Source organism: Lepus europaeus, chromosome 22 (assembly GCF_033115175.1).
Source record: "Lepus europaeus isolate LE1 chromosome 22, mLepTim1.pri, whole genome shotgun sequence".
In the NCBI taxonomy this organism is placed as follows: domain Eukaryota; kingdom Metazoa; phylum Chordata; class Mammalia; order Lagomorpha; family Leporidae; genus Lepus; species Lepus europaeus.
The window spans coordinates 2396084-2413563 of NC_084848.1; the positions used below are offsets into that span (position 1 = coordinate 2396084).

Genomic DNA, 17480 nt, shown 5'->3' on the forward strand with positions numbered 1-17480 from the left:
TTTCCATTAATCCAGCAAGACACTGGGCAGCCCTGCCACAGCTCACCCGTCTCCTGCAGACTCGCAGGCGTCCACAGGCTGCTCCCCAGAGGCATCGCCGCGGGGCGCTCCCAGCTCGGCGGGCCTCAGCACCATGCAGGAGAAAAGGCGGGGCTGGCCTTGGTGTTGGGGGCAGCCTGGGTTCTCTGGAACTTCACTGGCCCAGGGTGTGGACAGCGCACCCCGCCCCTCGGAGCCAGGGCTGCCCTGCCAAGGACAGCGTCCAGTGGCTTTTTAAAAGGCATTTTCTTCCTGGGGCTTCTTGCTTTCTGTGTGGCCACGTGAAGGTGGCAGCCTCTGGCTGTAGCTCTCCGGTGCACAGGGTCCAGGCCGGGGCACGGGGAGTCCCTGAGGCTGGATGTGGGGAGAGAGTGTGGGGCCAGGACGATTCAGACGGCTGTGTGTGTTGTCACAACAGGTGGGACCTGTCCCCTCAGGGCCCCAGCTTAGACAAGCCTAAGGCTTAACCCCTTCCGGAGCCCAGTCACACTGTGCGCACTTCTCACTGGGAGGCACAGGGTCGCAGCAGTCCTGTTTGTGCCTTCGTGCAATTGTAAGTGCAGCACGTAGGCTGTCCTGAGAGGGCTTCGACCGGAGTGTGTGTACCGTCCACCACGGAGCCTGGCCCGGGCGCAGAGCCCCGGGGCCGTGCGGGGCGGGACCTGAAATCGACCTCCAGCCAGGCTGCTTCTCCTGGGGGCTTATGCACAGCTTCCTACCTCGCAGCTGGACTCTCACCCGGGGCCAAGACCAGGAAGCAGGCAGCTGCCGGTGGGATCTGTAGGAGCTCTTTTTCCTCTGGGACCCGTGACGGGCAAAACCACATCCTGACTTCTGTGGCCTGGAGTCTGTGCACCTGCACTCCCGCAAGTCACAGGCCCGGGAAGGGGAGGGGAGGCAGCGCCGGCAGCCAGGGCCCTGAAGGTGGACGCCCCCTGGGAGGCCCTGCCTTTCCAACTGTCCAGAGCAGACTCAGATCTACCACATGAGGAGCCCCTCCCGTTCCCAACAGGGGCAGGAGAGGTGCTCTGCTTCTCCCTGCGACCCACCCTGGGGACAGCCAGAGAGGGACGCTCCTTTCCGTCACAGGTGGTGGCCGCAGGCCCTGGGCGCCGAGGAGGGGGCCCCGCTGTCGGGGGCCGGGAGGGAACGCAAGCTGCACACTGAACAGCTTTTCCAAAGGTGGAATAATTGTAATGTCTCCACCAAGTATGTTCCACATAGAAGCAATAGGAAAGTTACTAAGGTCTCTCTCTGCAAAGCTTTGCTGAGTAACTGACATGGACAGCGACCCGGACCGGCCCCACCCTGGGGGTTCCATGGCACACGTCATTCGTGACCGCTGTGGTGGACAGCAAGGATCTAAGGCACAGAGGTGGCTTGAAGTCGGGGGTGGGGGGGACCCGCTCTAGTGGTGAGCAGCTCCCCTCCCCTGGTCTGCCGGCCCACCCTCAGGGTGGAGGGAATATACCCTCTGGGGACAGCCGGGCGCTGGAGGCCGCCTCATCGCCCTCCATCCTGGGGATGTTCGAGGGCCTCTCTGGTCCCGTGGCTGTAAAGCAGTACCATGCCAGCTCGCCCTGGACGGTCTCCTGCAGACAGATGGACAAAGCTCCCATGGGAAGGCTCGGTGCTGGCCGGCCCCGAGGCCCTCCCGGTGCAAGCTGTGTGCCTTGTGCTCCCTGTATGAAGAACACTGGCCCTGGCTGCGCTTTCCTGAACCGCCAACGCGCGGTCACCCCAGTACTCTCGCTGCACAGAATCCGGAGTGGAAGAGCCAAAGGGCAGCTGGCCAGAGCTGCTGCTGCTGCACTCCGAGGCGCAAAGGGGCCAGGCGTGGGAAGCAGACGGGGTGCGGCCCAAGCTCGGCTGTGCCGCCTGCCCTGCGCTGCCACCCTGGCTCCCGCTGGGCAGCTGGCCTTGCCCTTTCGCTAGCCTGGCGATGTCCTTTTCAGCCCCTGGGGAAACAGCAGAGGGAAGGTTCCCAGCGCCCGGGGGCACGGGAAGTGCGCACACTCCTATGTGAGCCCTCGGCTGGGGGCACCAGGAACGGACCCCACTGCCTCTTCCTACAGCCTTCTACCCCGAGTCACTTCCAGGAGGACCCTGTCCAGGCTGTCCTCACCGGAAGAATTCAGACACAGGAGGGGAGAGAGGCCTGTGGCTCGGGGTGAGGGGGGCCCACCAATTCAGACCCCACCGTGTATTTCCATGGGCAGTGGTACGTGGAAGAATGGTGAGCTACTTGCTTTTGTGAAGGTACACACTCGTTATTTTTATAAGATCCACATGTTTTTTCTCTAAGCAGAATTAACGCCTTGCTGTCTACCTAGGGATCTCAGGCGACCTGGACACAATTCAGCATGGGGGGGGGGGATTGCTGCAGACCACAGGGGAGCTTCTGGAACCCACCCCTGGAGAGGGCTTGGAGGCAGAGTGGCCAAGGGGAGGTGGCCAGGGCGGAGGAAGTGACACGTGGGAGCACCGTGAGCAGCTCAGCGCGGCCCTGTCATCACCTGTGACTTTGAAGCTCTCGGGGATGGGGGCCCGGGCACTGGAGAGGGAGGAACCACAGTCCTCAGCACATGACACTCCCGCGCCCACCGCCTGCTCGGCCGGTGTCTGGGCCAGGGCAGCCGCCACAGCCATCTCAAGCCTCAGGCAGCACCCACCCAGGAAAAGAGCTCCTACAGAGGCCTGCCGGTGCCCGCACCCCAGGGGAAGGGTCAACTCGGGTCCTGCCCCCACCGATTCAGCACAGCTGCGGCCAACATCCCTGGACACTCATGGCCATTAGGGAGCTGCTGATGGGAGACTCAGAATCAGCCCTAAGAGGTAGCAATTTCTGTGGCTTTTGTTCTACAAACATGTACAAGGCCCTTAACGTTACAGCATTTAGAAGCTTTTCTTTTTGGTTCACTGAAACTTTTTAAAGCTTAGATGTGAAAATGATTGTTGAGAATTATCTACATTTACAATTCATTCGCATGTTTATTTAATGTCAATATACAGAGGACATCCTCAAAAAAGTACGTCAGAATACCAGGTGTGTAGTGACTCAGCTGTGACAGTGACAAAGCAGTCAAACGGAAACATGATCTTAAATTTATAAAGCAACAACACTGACATTTTTAAAGCTTCATTAATTATTGCAAGAGTTAAAAATTTACCAATATTTCATGTTAGGAAGGCTCTTTATGAAATTTATTCAAGTTAAGATGAAAATTTTAAAAAGGAAATAAATACATGTGGATTTTTCTTTTGATTTCCACTGCAAGTTAATATTCATACAATTTCATACAGTGTTTTTACCTAATGTAACAGTCTTCAATGAGCTCTGGCATACAGAAATTTAAGATATGCAGGGGATTTCTCTTTTACACTTTTAAATTGAGAGACAACAATTTAACTAGGACCCGAGGCGGATGTAACAGACGCAGCATGGGTGAGCAGGGGCACCGGCGCGGCTCCTCGCGAGCCCGGTCCCAAAGGCGACAGTGAGTCATGTGGCTTTCAGTGGTCACACGGCTTCACTCTCACCAGTCTGGGGTCGTCACCTGGGGTCCCCATCAGCCCTGGGTGCGGGGCTCTGGACAGGGAAAGGCCTGGCCAGCTCTGCCCTGTGGCTGTTCCCTGCCGTGGCCCAGGGTGACCCGACAGGCCACAGTGTCTTAGGGCGCCCCTTAGGCCTCCACAGGCGTGCAGTCTTGCTGCTGCGGGCTGACCTCAACACTGGGCGCAGCCACTGCGTAACTGGACCCTCGGAGGCCACTTGCTTCCCTGTGTTCACTGGTGTGGGAGGCCCCTCAGCCAGCCTCCACCCACAGAACAAGACACATTCTTCCCTGGAGAAGCCACGGTGCAATCTGCTTCCAGTTCTTCCTCAGAGAACGCAGTGTGGCGCTTGTGTTTACAAATGGTTGTCAGCTCTCCCTGGTCCTCACACTGAGCTCGCTCCACAAAGACGACCTCTCCCAGGCAAGCTGCAAGGGGGACCTGGCACTCAGGTGCAGGTGCGCGGCAGGACTGAGGGTAAATCTAATATTTTAAAAGGGAGTGGGGTGGGGGAGGGGCTGCCTGCTGTGGGGCTGGAAGAAGGCAGAGCCTTTGCCCCTCCTTGTATTGGAGGTCTGAGACCATCCTCAGCTTCGCATCCCCCTCAATCCCAGGCCCTCGGCTCCAAGGAGAACACTTCCAAGCTGCTGGAAGATTCACGCAGCACGAAGCTCGGCTCTGTGCCACCACGCACGCACGTAACGCCAGGGCCCAAACGCTCCAGTAGTTTTAAGGTGTCCGCCTGCTCCCTCTTACACACCCCCTCCTTTAGCCTCTCAGGGAGGGCTGGCCTGCCTGCTGGAAATGACCACGTGGAGCTGGCCTCTGGACCTACCAGGAGGTCTAAAGGTGGCCAGCCGGGGCAGGGCAAGCCGGGGGCCCCAGCACCACAGCCCAGGACGACCGGTGGGCGGTACTGCACTTGACTGCTGTCTGTGCCTTCCAGGTACGCGGCTCAGCACGCAACGCCAGCAGTGCTGGCCAAGAACAACGGCCTCCTCTTCCAACTGCGGGTTTTATTTATTCCAAGGCTTAGGTCAGAGAAAGATATTCTCACCCACATTCAGTTTTGAGCTGAAAAACTCTGAAAAACTAACAAGGAAGCCCAAAGTTCGGTGAGAAAATTGTGAAGGTGTTCCCCTGGTTTCTCCTGGCAGTCACTGGAGGTGGCGTGGCACTGACTGTACCTTACACGTCCGCGGTCAGGAGCCAGCGTGGCTGCCCCGCCCGCCCCACCCCTCCCAGGTCTGTGGGAGCCGGGACTCGGCAGCACATCCAAGCAGGGGCCCGCCCGCCCCTCTGCAGGGCCCTCTTCTCTCCGGCTGCCGGGCACCTTAGTTCTGGTCTTGGAGAGCACCTTGCACTCTGTCCTCCTGCCTGCAGAAGTGCTCTGCCGGCTGTCAAAGAAAGGAGGCGGCAGTCAGAGGGGCAGAGTGGATGCTGCATGGGGCCCTGCAGTGTCCCAGCCCCCGCTGGCGCCGAGCCGTGGGGACGGGGACAGCGAGGGGCCCCAGAGATCTCACACACACCAGCATCATCTGGAACAGACTGGACAAGCCTCCAGACTGTGACTCCCCCCAGCCGCCCTGTCTTCACACACCCGAGATCCCTCCTGAGCCAGCAGTGCAGCGGGCGGTTACAGGGGAGAAGCCCGCGAGCGCACCCCGGGGAGCAACCCCTTCGGGATGAGGGTCACCAGCGCGTTCCCGTGACTCTACTTACCTGGGATCAGCCACCTCCTGTTCAGGTCAAATACAAAGTCCCGCATTTTGAAACTGCATACTCAATGCCTCAGAAGCATTTGAAATATAATTCCTAAAACCATGGAGCTGCCTAGATCACACACGCAGTGTTCACCCCTCATCTCTCCGCCTGACACCCAATCTGGCACCCCAGGTTGAGTCAGTCCACAAAGATGACCGTTTCTGCTACCTTCGACCGGTTACCCTTTGGGCCACACTTCGAAGGCGGGCAGGGTAGGACACCGAAGTTCTCCAGAGGCACCTGGGAGGCCGGGGGGCTCTCCCAAGGCAGCACGCCGGGGGCTAGACCGTGGGGACTGGACCCGGCCACGCCCTCCGGAGGCGCGAAGCTGCTACTCCGTCTACAGGAGTCAGTCACCAGGTCTCCGCACTCACGCTGGAACCAGCACACATTATTCTATTTGATTACGAAGGTGTGTGGAACAGAAAAACAAGCCTAAATGCCCCAAGTATGTTAGCAAAGACATAAAATACATAGCTCAAGGAACCACCTCACCCACTGTGCAAACTGGAATTTGAAAAGAGGCCCCTCCGTGGCTGACAGGGATCCCGAGGGAACCAGCCAAGTCCTGCAGCACAGCCTCCCGGGGGCGGAGGGGGCCACGCGGCACCCGCTCCTGAACGGCCGCAGGCCCTGGGGCCCTGCAGAGGTGCCGGGGGTGGGAGCCACCAGTGCCGGGCAGCATCAGCGTCCCAGGAGTAATTCCAGAGTCACAACTGCCTTCCAGGAAGAGGGGACAGCAAAGCCCGCCTCGTGCGTCCCCTGTGCGGAGACTGAACCCCAGCAGGTGCGGTCAGGCCAAGTGCACTGCCACAGGCTGCAGTCACATGTCTTGCTGAGCCAAACAAAAACAAAGCCAAACAAAGCAAAATACAAAGAACCCTCCTCTTCTCTCAATGGGGGAAAAAAAAGTATGGAAAGAGCATCTGAGGTCAAAGGTCTTGGCTCATGCAGCGAGAGGCACTTCTGACAGCAGCGGTTGGCGACCTCAGCCCACAGCTCACTCTGTCCAGACTCGGTCATGTGAAGACTTCACTGCACAGAATCTCAATCAAAGTTCTACAAACTGCTTCTTTGAAAAAAGATGTTTATTAAACAATTTTAATTGTCATAAAATGACTAAAATGGGTTTTAAAAATTAAGGCTCTTCTCCTTCTGTGGATTGCCAGAACAATGTAAAAATAATATCAATCAACCCTGAACGCTTTGTCCCTAACGTTAAATTTCATAGATTCCTAAACAGTTTTATGATTAAGATAAAAAAGTGGACTATAAATGGCGACGGCCCCTTGTACTGAACACACACTCTGATCAGGTGTACAATACTCTAATGGAGTAGTTAAGCAAAAATATTCCAGTTAAAGCATCGATTTTAATTTTAGCATTTGAAAGTCATTGTTTCCCAACACTGTCATGATTTTCCTACACCTGAAATAGTCTAACACAGGAGCGCTGGCCTTGGGACTCTTTATGCTCCCAAGAGGACGACTGACCTGGCTGGCAACTCGCTTGATTGTATTTTTAAATGCTCTAAGGTGAATTATCAAATGATCCAGAAATACATGGCATGCAGTATCCAAAATTATGGCTCTGATGCATTTGGATTTACATTAAGAATAAGAAGTGTCATTCACATTCATTGTACAACCCCCCCCTCCCTCGAGAAAAAAGTTACTACCTCTTCAAGTCTAGATCCGGTGCAGCATTAAGGATTAAAACTTACCACTTTCCCAGGCCTTCCCCACGTGCAAACAAATCCCTCCTGACAAGCAGTGACTATACAGTCTTCAAGGAAAATCAATACCGTCAGTCTTTCGTGCGCTATCTTTTTACAGATCAGTGGCTCTAACAAAGGGACGTCTTCCATTCGAGGACACAGCGGCGTTCCCAGAGTTTTAGCAGGGTCCGTTTTTGTTTTAGTAACTAGATTCAGTTTGTCACTACTCTTGCTAGAAATGTGTCCCATGCTATGGTTTCGCTTGTGGTCTTTCTCGTGGTGCCTCTCCTTCCGGTCGTGTAGTGAGAGTGTCGCAAACTTGCTGACCCCAGAGGCAATGGCGCCATCCATGACGCTGCTTTTGCTGCCAGTACTGGAGACTGCTGAGTGGGGAAGGCTGTTGGACCGCGGCAGAGGGGGGGGCATGGAGTTTCCCGGCGTGGTGACGCTGTGCCCATTGCTTCCAGCAGGAGGACTTGTGGCATTCATGACATTCGTGTGTGTCCTTGCTCGCGAGAGGGGTTGGTGAGGGAAAAGGATGTCTTCTGTGAGGTCCCACAAGCACAGCTGTGTGTCCTGGCCCACCGAACCAAAGCGGTATGTAACACTCACGGGGCGGCTGTCTGTAGAGTTCCGTTTGGACAGCCGGGACTGTGTACTATTTGCTCGATCTCTGCCAAAATGGAGAAGGTCTTGGAAGTCCTCGTCACTGCCACTAAACTCCATGGGGTCACTTTCTTCTACACTAGTGGTATAGGGGTCAAAGGCCACAACACTGACCCAGGACTTGTGCCCATGGCCTCTAGCTATTACTCGGCAGTCTACAAAAGACCAGACTGTCACCAAGTCGTCCTCTCCACCCGTCACAATGTACTTGCCGTCCGGGCTCCAGCACACACACAGCAAGCCCCCAAAGTAGCTTTTCATCGTACCGTGCAGCTCCACGGAGTCAAAGTTGAATACCCGCAGGAACCCGTCCTGGCTCACGCACGCTAAGAACTTGCCATCTGGGGAGAAAGCAAACTCGTTGAGGGCCCCCTCGCCCACCGTCCACTTAAGGAGAGGGTTCCTCGTGGACTTGCTCTTGCAGGTGTGCACGGCGAAGCTCTCTCCCTGCTTCAGGAGCTGGTAGTGAGGGGCGGTGGTGCCACAAGTGTGCTCCACGTTATACAAGTACATGTTCCCACTTGCGTGAGCTACGAGGAAAAGGCTTTCCGAGCCGGGGACCCATTTGACACAGGTTACTCGTGACTTGTCTATTAGTCTCTGTGAAGACAAAGGAGAACAGGTTATCACAACAGAGAAGTCGGAAAGGTCGACTTTCCAGCAAGAAAACAAGTCTGCTTCTCAGTGAGCCGGGGAGTCCGTCCAGGCGCTCCACACCTACCCTGCGGTCAGCCAAGCCAGGGAGGGCACCAGGCCCCGGACTGCGTGTGCCTGAACCGCACTTGGGCTCAGCCTCTGAGCTGACGTTCACGGAGGAAGTCGGCCTTCCGGCAGCAGGTGCCTGCTCGTGCACGCTGTCCCAGAGCTGGGCTGCACCTTCTTTCTGAATCAGTGACTTACTGCTCTGGGCTTGGCACCTCTCTACGGTGACCCCAGGAAGTGCGCCCAGGCCTTCCAACCAGAAAGCTGTGCCTCCCGGGTTTCTCAGCTTTCACTGTCATGGCGAGTCAGGTGCGCACCGCACCCACCCTCTGCTGCGCCTGCCTGAGGTGGTGAGGTGGGGTCAGCTCTGGCCAGTGCCAGCAGCATCTGGGGTTCAGAGCAGCCTTCCTGGGCTCAGCCTCGGCACGTGTATGGCTGTCCCCTCTCGACCGAGGTGGTGTTTAGGCATAACCAGGTGACCAACTCAAGATGACGTCGTCATCACCAGCGTTCTACCCTGTGCTCAGTCCTGTCCACTGTCCTGGTTGTTTCTCTAGAAGGCATTTGTCAGCAGTCTTGCCTTTAACACCAAAGAATGAATGGCAAAAAGTAAAAAAATTCCACAAGGCACACAGTACCCTTCCTGCTTGTGCCAGGGAGGTCCAGTATGGTTGCTTCCCAGAGGGTCCCTCTCTGGTTGCTTGGATTCAAAATTACATCAGTGGAAGTCACCCAGAAGTTCCCAAGACTCACAAGTTCAACCTGAGAACAGCGCCTAAGGCAGCCCAGCGCTCTACAAACTTGAGTTTCAGAGGGGCACAGGGCACACTTGCCTAGAAACCCTGCTGCCTTCCGCCTGGTTGGCTTTGTGTCTGCTGTATTTTTTCAGTATTTCTTCAATATTACAGAAATTACTTGATTTTCAAAAGCAGGGCTAGAAAAGAAGAAATGAACGAGCCATGCACACTGCTGCGTGAGAACCAGATCTCAGAGGCTAGCCACCAAGTCCAGGCAGGGAAGGACAGGGCCCTAATCCCTGGAAAGCAGTTAAGCTTGGGGGGATCAGGTGCTGCAGCAGGACTCAGTGCTTACTGTCACGTGACGGCAGGGCTGGCGCTCTTACGTTAATAGGTACCACCCTTGGGGACACAGCCAACATTTTCATCCTCTGCCTCTTCCCCTTCCTGCCTGGTGACCTACCTATAAAAGGCACCTGACCTATGTCACTGCCAGCAACCTAAAAACCCAGCAGGACTCTGGCAGGATCTCCATTAGAACCACTCAATCCCTCTGGCAAGAGGTCAGAGGGGTAGTCCACATGGCTTGAGCAGGGCTCCTGTGGCTGGGGGTTCGGGGGCTATGTTGACGGTGGGTTAGCTCTGCATGGGAGCTGTCGGGCTGCCCCAGCATGTCTGCTCACATAAATGTGGCTATGCCTGAGAGCCGCGCTATCTGAGTGCACCCACAGCGGCCTTGCCAGGTGGGCCTGCACAAGCTGCCTCACGCCAGGATGCCAGGCTGCTGTCCTCACCCTGGAGCAGCTCTCTCAACGCCTGCCCTATCCTCACCAGATTCAAATCCAAGATCACTTCACTGTTACTCTATCATGGGCACAAAATTTTAAACACACACTTGGGACCGGCGCCGTGGCTCACTTGGTTAATCCTCCGCCTGTGGCGCCTGCATCCCATATGGGCACTGGGTTCTAGTCCCGGTTGCTCCTCTTCCAGCCCAGCTCTCTGCTGTGGCCCGGGAAGGCAGTGGAGGATGGCCCAAGTGCTTGGGCCCTGCACCCGCACAGGAGACCGGGAGGAGGCACCTGGCTCCTGGCTTCAGGCTGGCGTAGCTCCAGCCATAGCGGCCATTTGGGGGGTGAACCAATGGAAGGAAGACCTTTCTGTCTTTCTCTCTTATTGTCTGTTAAAAACAAACAAACAAACAAACAAACAAATACACCCCCCCACACACACACACACACTCCTCTGCATTTTGGACTCTCTGTCCCGAGTCCCTGTTAATTAGCTTCCTGGCTATCTCTCTAGGGTGTCTTCATGGGTACAAAGCCAAACATAAATACAAGCTTACTGAACCTTCTTTTTTCCGACTGTACAAGTCTCACTTCTGCTTTCTCATTCAGTGATACATCTCGCACATCTGCCTGTTGGGCAGAGACAGCTCCTCATACTTTGTCATCTCTGCAGAGATTCAGGAGTGTGAACATACTGCAGACTAACGTCAGAGTGCTGAATAACCCTGTACAAAGGGCAGCTCTCACACACATGAACAGTACACCCGGAGCATACATCCCCCATATAATAGCTGGGTTAAAGGTATGTTTAGTTTTTGAGATATTGCCAAATTGCCTCCCATACAGAATACAATTTATATTTCCAGCAGGGTTAACAGTGCCTCCTACAGGAAGGCAGATACGACTATGTTGTTACTTCAAGGAAAGAGGCTCAGACAGGTCAAAACGTTGCCTGAAATCCCGTTCTCTCAGTGCTGAGTGTGCACCATATGCCAAGAACCGACACACACCAGTTCACACAGACAAGACCTCCTCCACAGAAGGGGGATGTGCATCGAGACATTTATGAAATCTGATGGCAGTAAGTGCTGTGGAGGACAAACCGACCAGGGAGACGAGAGAAAACCAAGTGCTGGGGAAGGGTTTTGTGATTTCAATCTCAAATACGATGGCTGGGAAAGTTTTCTTTGGTGCTGGGCACCACTGAGCCAAGACTCCATGGAAGGGTGGCAGAGAGCAGGCTGAGGGGATGTCTGGGAAGCGAGGCAGGAGTGAACCAAGCCTACAGAGACGCAGCAGGGTGCCAGGGGATGGGGAGGATGGTGCCAATGGAAACCAGCACCGGTCCCTGGATCCCAAGGTGGGCGACTGTCCTCTATCACCACACGCAAGTCAGCCAGGTCTGGAGACCAGCTGCCAGGGCCACTCACAAGGCGGCCTCTCGGGAAGAGGCTGCCAAGGCCAGGGTGGGAAGTGCAGCTCCACTTACACTCGCTGGGTTTCAGATGTGATGGGCTATTGCTTGGGTTGGGTCAAACAGAAGAGGAAGAAAGCAGGAAGTGTTTTGCTCCTATCAAACGAAGAAACAGAAATGCTTGTAACATTTTACCTGATAAATACAGGAACAAAATTGATGCAGCCCATTTTCTGCACCCTAAGGGCATATTTTTGTTCCAGAAAATGTCTGGTCAAGTGTTAAGAGGCAGGGATACCCTGTGGGACTGAATTCTCCAGGATCAGTGGTGCCTTCCTCTGGAGAAGCCGTCAGGGCCAGTGGGTGTGGCTCAGAAGACAAGGGCACAAAGTAAGGCTTAGGACGGGGCTTGTGCATGTAGCAGGGGCCAAGGCTTGGGACAGAGCAGCCTAGGGATGTGGGCATAGACACTGTGTCTGTTTGGCAGGAGCACCTGAGCAGGAGTGGGGTATCAGGTGTGGAGACAGGGCAAGACAGGGGCTCAGCAAGGACGGAAGGCCACCTGCTTGGCCACAGGAGCTGTCAGAGTCACAGTTCAAGGTGCTCCAGGGCTGGCGCTGTGGTGTAGTGGGCTGAGCCTCTGCCTGTGGCGCCAGCATCCCATAGGGGCACTGGTTCAGGTCCCAGCTGCTCCTCTTCCAATCCAGCTCTCTGTTTATAGCCTGGGAAAGCAGTGGAGGAGGCCCAAGTGCTTGGACCCTTGTGCCTGTGTGGGAGACCCTGAAGAAGCTCATGGCCTCTGGCTTTGGATAGGCTCAGCTACAGCTGTTGTGGCCATCTGGGGAGTGAACCAGCAGATGGAGGACCTTTCTCTCCATCTCTCCGTATCTCTATAATTCTCTCTCAAATAAATAAATACATTTTTTTATAAAAGTGCTCCAAGAATAACTTCCATAAATACAAACAACCAAAAAACCTTTAAAGCCAAAATGCAATATCCACGTGATGCTTCTGTCTCTGTTAGAGGTGGACTCCTAGGCCAGGCTCCAGCCTATCTTCACCATGAAGTCAGTCAAATAAACTGTCCTTTGTCAGTATGAATCCAGAGAAAAATCATATCAACAAAAATCCTTCCATACCTAATGACACTGTCAGACAAGGTTTTCCAAATGTACTACACTGGTTACAAGGAGACAAGAAGAAAAAGAAATCTGACTAAAGTGTCACGGCTGATCAATTGGAATCAAAGCTTTCGAAAGCATTTTTCTTTTTCTCACTAAAATCAACACAACAAGCAGGAAAAAATTACTTTGGAGGGGGTCAATACACATTTATAATGCATGTATAAATTTATAACAAAAATACTAAAACAATTCGAGAACCACAGCAGCTGCTGGAAAAGCCACAATGCAACCACAGGCAGAGGACAGTGGCCAAAGCTCTGAGCAGGCCCAGGCCTGCAGAGATCTGCACTCCCTCAGGAAGTATCTGGAAAGAGGGATCAGGTGCCATTTGTATCAGAGTTGAAACTTTAAGGAGTAGATCATTATATGTAGACTTCCTTCGATGAAAAACAGCAACAAGCAAAACAAACTAAATGCATACCCACTCTTCTGTACTAGCGCTCCCAGAATGCCACAAACCAGGGTCCTGCTCTCGCCCACTTTTGGGACCCCGGGGCAGCAGGAGCTGCTCTGGAGAGACACAGTCTACCTTGTCACAACCTGAGGAGTCAGGGCCACCTCCTCCCCAGCCTGCCCGTCAGTCAGGACGTTCTCCAGCGCCATGGAGATGGAGGCCTACCTGGTGTGTCTGGCATGTCCAGGACAGAAGCCACAATGAGTTCTTGTTAGACTTCATAATCATCAGTCTAAACACTCTTGGAATTCTACAAAGAGGCTAAGGCTGTATTCATGACAGCACAGGAATTACCCCAATATAGGTCTTGTCCGCAGATATGTGAGCAGGCTATTGAAAGTTCATGAAAAATCCAATTATCTTTAATTTCATTTTTCCACGAGCTTTTGAAGCCCCTCACATAACCACTAGGGACAAGAAATAAACTCCTTGTTGCTCTGGAGTGACTCTCACAGGCAGACGTGGGCAGGAGCGACTCTCCCAGCAGCTCTGGGAAGGCAGGTTCTGTGGTCTGGGTGCTTGTTGGATGAGCTATATGCCGTAATCCTCTCAATAAAGGCCTGTTGGCCGGCACCACGGCTCACTAGGCTAATCCTCCGCCTTGTGGCGCCAGCATGCCGGGTTCTAGTCCCAGTCGGGGCACCGATTCTGTCCCGGTTGCCCCTCTTCCAGGCCAGCTCTCTGCTGTGGCCAGGGAGTGCAGTGGAGGATGGCCCAAGTGCTTGGGCCCTGCACCCGCATGGGAGACCAGGAGAAGCACCTGGCTCCTGCCATCGGATCAGCGCAGTGCACCAGCCACAGCACGCTACCGCGGCGGCCATTGGAGGGTGAACCAACGGCAAAAGGAAGACCTTTCTCTCTGTCTCTCTCTCACTGTCCACTCTGCCTGTCAAAAAAAAAAAAAAAAAAAAAAAAAAAAAAGGCCTGTTAGACATTTTCAAGGGCAAAATATGTACAGAATGCTACAAATAGAAACCTCAAATCTACTCTGAAAGATCAGAGAAAGAACAGACTCAAGGGAGCTAACGACATAATTTCCCAGAAGGGGCCAAAGAGGAGTGGCCATTTCTCCTGTCTCCCCATCTGGAGCAGGAGTAGCTGCAAGGATCTGCAGTGACGGGACGACAGGCCCAGGGAACAGGAAGAGAGCAGAGCTGACCTCATCAGGGGCCAGGTCCGTGCAGGTGAAGTCATCTCTAATGCTGGGTGAATCCTCCTTACGCAAAATGACCAAGAACACAGGCTGATGGGGAACACTGGGCTCACAAGGGATGTCTCCCATCCTCCACAGACTCCATGGAATTCTCTATTGTCTCACTGTTTCTATCTAAAATTTTCATATTCTTTTAACTGGTGGGGTAAATCCCTTTTTTTTTTTTTTTAAGTTTATTTTCATCTACTTGATAGGCAAATGTGAGAGAGAGAATGAATCTTCCATCCATCTGCTGGTTCACTCCCCCAAATACCTGCAAAAACAGAGGCTGTGCTAGGCTAACGCCAGGAGCCAGGAATTCCATCCAGGCCCCCATGTGGGTGGCAGGGGCCATTTTCTGCTGTCTCTTAGGATGCAGTAACCAAAAACTGGGCCAGAAGTGGAGATGTGGGACATGAGCCAGCACTCCAATATGGGGCGCAGGCACTGCAAGAGGCAGCTTAACCCACTGCACCACAACATCCACTGCCCACCTTTTAAAATATACTATTCCCAGATAACAAATTGTCATGTACTTCTTTCTCACGTCGATTTCTAGAATTTGTAATTCCATTTCAACCATCCAAACATTTATTAAACTTTCACCAACCAGAAAAGAGACTAAGGTCAGAATAATTACTACCGGGGATGCATATACCTGTGTGCCCATACATGTAACAGCAGATGATAGAAGTGTTATGGAAAGAAAGACCCTCACAGAGCAGCAAGCGGCCTGCTGCCTGCTGCCTTACACAGGGTGATCCTCTGCCTGGGCTGCCTTGATCTCATTTTCCTGTCCTGCGGGGCTCTCACTTCGCAAGGACACCCTTCCTTCCAACCACAGCCCTCACAGCCCCCTGGAAGGCTGCTGAGAGTCACCAGGGCTTCCTCTTGAGGACCTTTACTAAAATGGGCCTGAATGGACCCACTTGACCCTCATCAGGCGCTCAGGTGGGTACCGATCTTACCTCTTTCCCAACTGAAGAGGTAAGAGGAAGTGAAGGCCCACTTCTCACAAGCACAAAGAGGGAAGAGCTGGTTTGTGAACCCCCAGGTGCTGGGCTCAAGGTTTTCTGTTCCTAGGCCTGGACTGTGAATCTGTGAATTTCATGGACATTAACTGATTGTTAGTGTAGATGCTGGGTGCAGCGGTGAAAATAACCCACATCTCATACGGGAGAGCATAGGCTCTAGTCCTGGCTCTGAACTGTAGCCTCCCGTTACCACAGACCCTGGGAGGCAGCAGCTGACGGCTCAAGTACTTGAGTCCTTGCCATCTACGTGGGACACCCAGATTGAGTTCCTGATTCTTGGCAACAGCCTGACTCAGTCCCAGCTGCTGTGGGGATTAGAGGAGTGTACCAACAGATGGAAGATTTCTGTCTCTCTCTGACTCTCAAGGAAGGAACGGAGGGAAGGAGGGAGGAAAGTAACTGATGTTCTAGAATTCCTTCGGAGGCAACAGGATGCAATGCCAGAATCCTGGAGTACAAGCAGGGTTTCACCCCAGCATTCCCCATTCTCACTACACACGCCTCACTACACCTTTTCTTCTCCTCTGTGGGATTGACTATTGTTCACATGCTGACAGCTCCCTAATCTTTACCCCTCATTTTGAAGTTCAGATCCATACATCCAACTAGCTAGAAGCCTCTTAAACTTAACAAGTACCAGTGGAAGCTCTGATCTACGTGCCCCCTGCCATTCCATGACACCTGCTCCTCTCCCAGTCTCATTCCATGCAGGAGGTAAAGGCTAAAGACCCAAGATTTACCAATGCATCGCTCTAATTCAGACTATGCGAGACAACCAGGGCAATTTTCACAAACACAAACTGCCTGCCTTGAGCAGTTATGGGATCCCATAACTCGGGCTGAAAAGCAGCCCCAGATCAGCCCTCAGTGGCCTGGACCTCCAGCTCACACCCTCACTGCCACCACCATGCCCTGGTAGACTGTTGCCAGCCACAGGGCCCTCACCGCTACACCCTTCCGCAGGAATGCTGCCTCTACTTCCCTCCCTGGCCGGCCTCCTGCTCATGGCTCAGTTTAATGCATACCACTATCTCCAAGGGCTGTTCCGGCCTCCCAGTTTAAAATGGATCTCTGAGAACATGTGACATCACAACGGACCACCGTTTCCAGTCACTAGTGTGTGCTGAGACGGGGAAGGCAAGGGCAGCCGCAGGGCTGGTGATGAGGGAAGCATGGCCGCAGCTCGGCACCCAGCCCTCAGCTCTCCCCTGGGCAGTGACTGGAGCCGCCTCCTTCTTCACGCCAATCACCGTGCACAAGGGCTGACAAGACCCTAAAACACACATCTGACCCTGTCATCCCCGTGATTAAAGCCCAGAGGTTCCCCACAGTCTCGGGTCCGACACAGGCTTTCACAGTCCGCTTTCCCACGCTGACTCCTGCCACTCTAAGCCCCTCCCACTGTGATCTGGCCACACTGTTATGTGATGTGCGGCCACTCACCAAGTTGTTTTCTACAGCTTAAAAGGCTTTCCTTACCTTCCTCCAACTCCTATGCACCCTTCAAGACCCAGATCAATTGTCACTTTCTGAAAGCATTTCTTGAACCTCCCTCGCTTAACTGAACTTCCAAAAAAAAAAAAAGTACGATATTTGAAAAATACTAAAGAGCACAGTTAATACACACTCCTTGTTACTCTGTTCGGATCACCCTGCACTCTATCTGTCCATCCTTACTCAACTGTGAGGTCCTGGGAACTGAGAGCCAATGTGGCAACCACACATGGTAGGGCTTACAGCCCACAACCAGTATGAGTTTTTGGAATTAATTTCTGGTACTAACTCTATCACCCACTTGCTACCTGATCTGGACGCCTCACCGACCTTCTCTGTGGCTCTTCCCTGGTCTGTAAGGTGGGGACAACTGCCCCTCCCCCTGCACCACAGCCATGTGTCGAAGCTCTCGGGGCCTCTACATCCCAGGCAGTGCAGCACACCTGCTGCGGCTTCAGCCACCACTCCTGGCTCTCTACAAAACCAACTCTGGCGCCCACTGTTTGCTCTGACACTGACTCAACCCTGAGGACAATGCGTCTCTGAGGACAATGGCAAGGGCATTTCTGAGGGGCAACTGACTTCAGCCTGAATCTATTAATGTCAGCTGGCATTGAACCACACACATTTTGAATTGCCAGCTTTTCAAGTAAAATGTACAAAGAGACTACGGTAACTCAGGTGCAAGTATGAGGAGGAACGCTTTCTAGCCGACAACTCCCAGGCACACAGGCAGG

The 17480-nt window shown here is 53.7% G+C and overlaps 1 protein-coding gene across 7 annotated transcripts in view; it reads right to left on the reverse strand.

The window, feature by feature from the left end:
* Positions 1–17480, reverse strand: part of WDR20 (WD repeat domain 20) — a 63074-nt gene that overhangs the window by 680 nt on the left and 44914 nt on the right. For 3 of the 7 annotated variants that reach the window (XM_062181045.1, XM_062181047.1, XM_062181044.1), the window contains 2 exons: positions 7082–8341; positions 12–4991 (listed from right to left, as the gene is read on the reverse strand). In XM_062181045.1, coding sequence (XP_062037029.1) covers positions 4929–4991; positions 7082–8341 — 1323 coding nt within the window. In that variant the 3' untranslated portion in view covers positions 12–4928. Of the gene's footprint in view, positions 1–11; positions 4992–7081; positions 8342–17480 lie in introns of those variants that run through there. The other 4 variants (XM_062181046.1, XM_062181042.1, XM_062181041.1 and 1 more) reach the window with 3 other exon arrangements.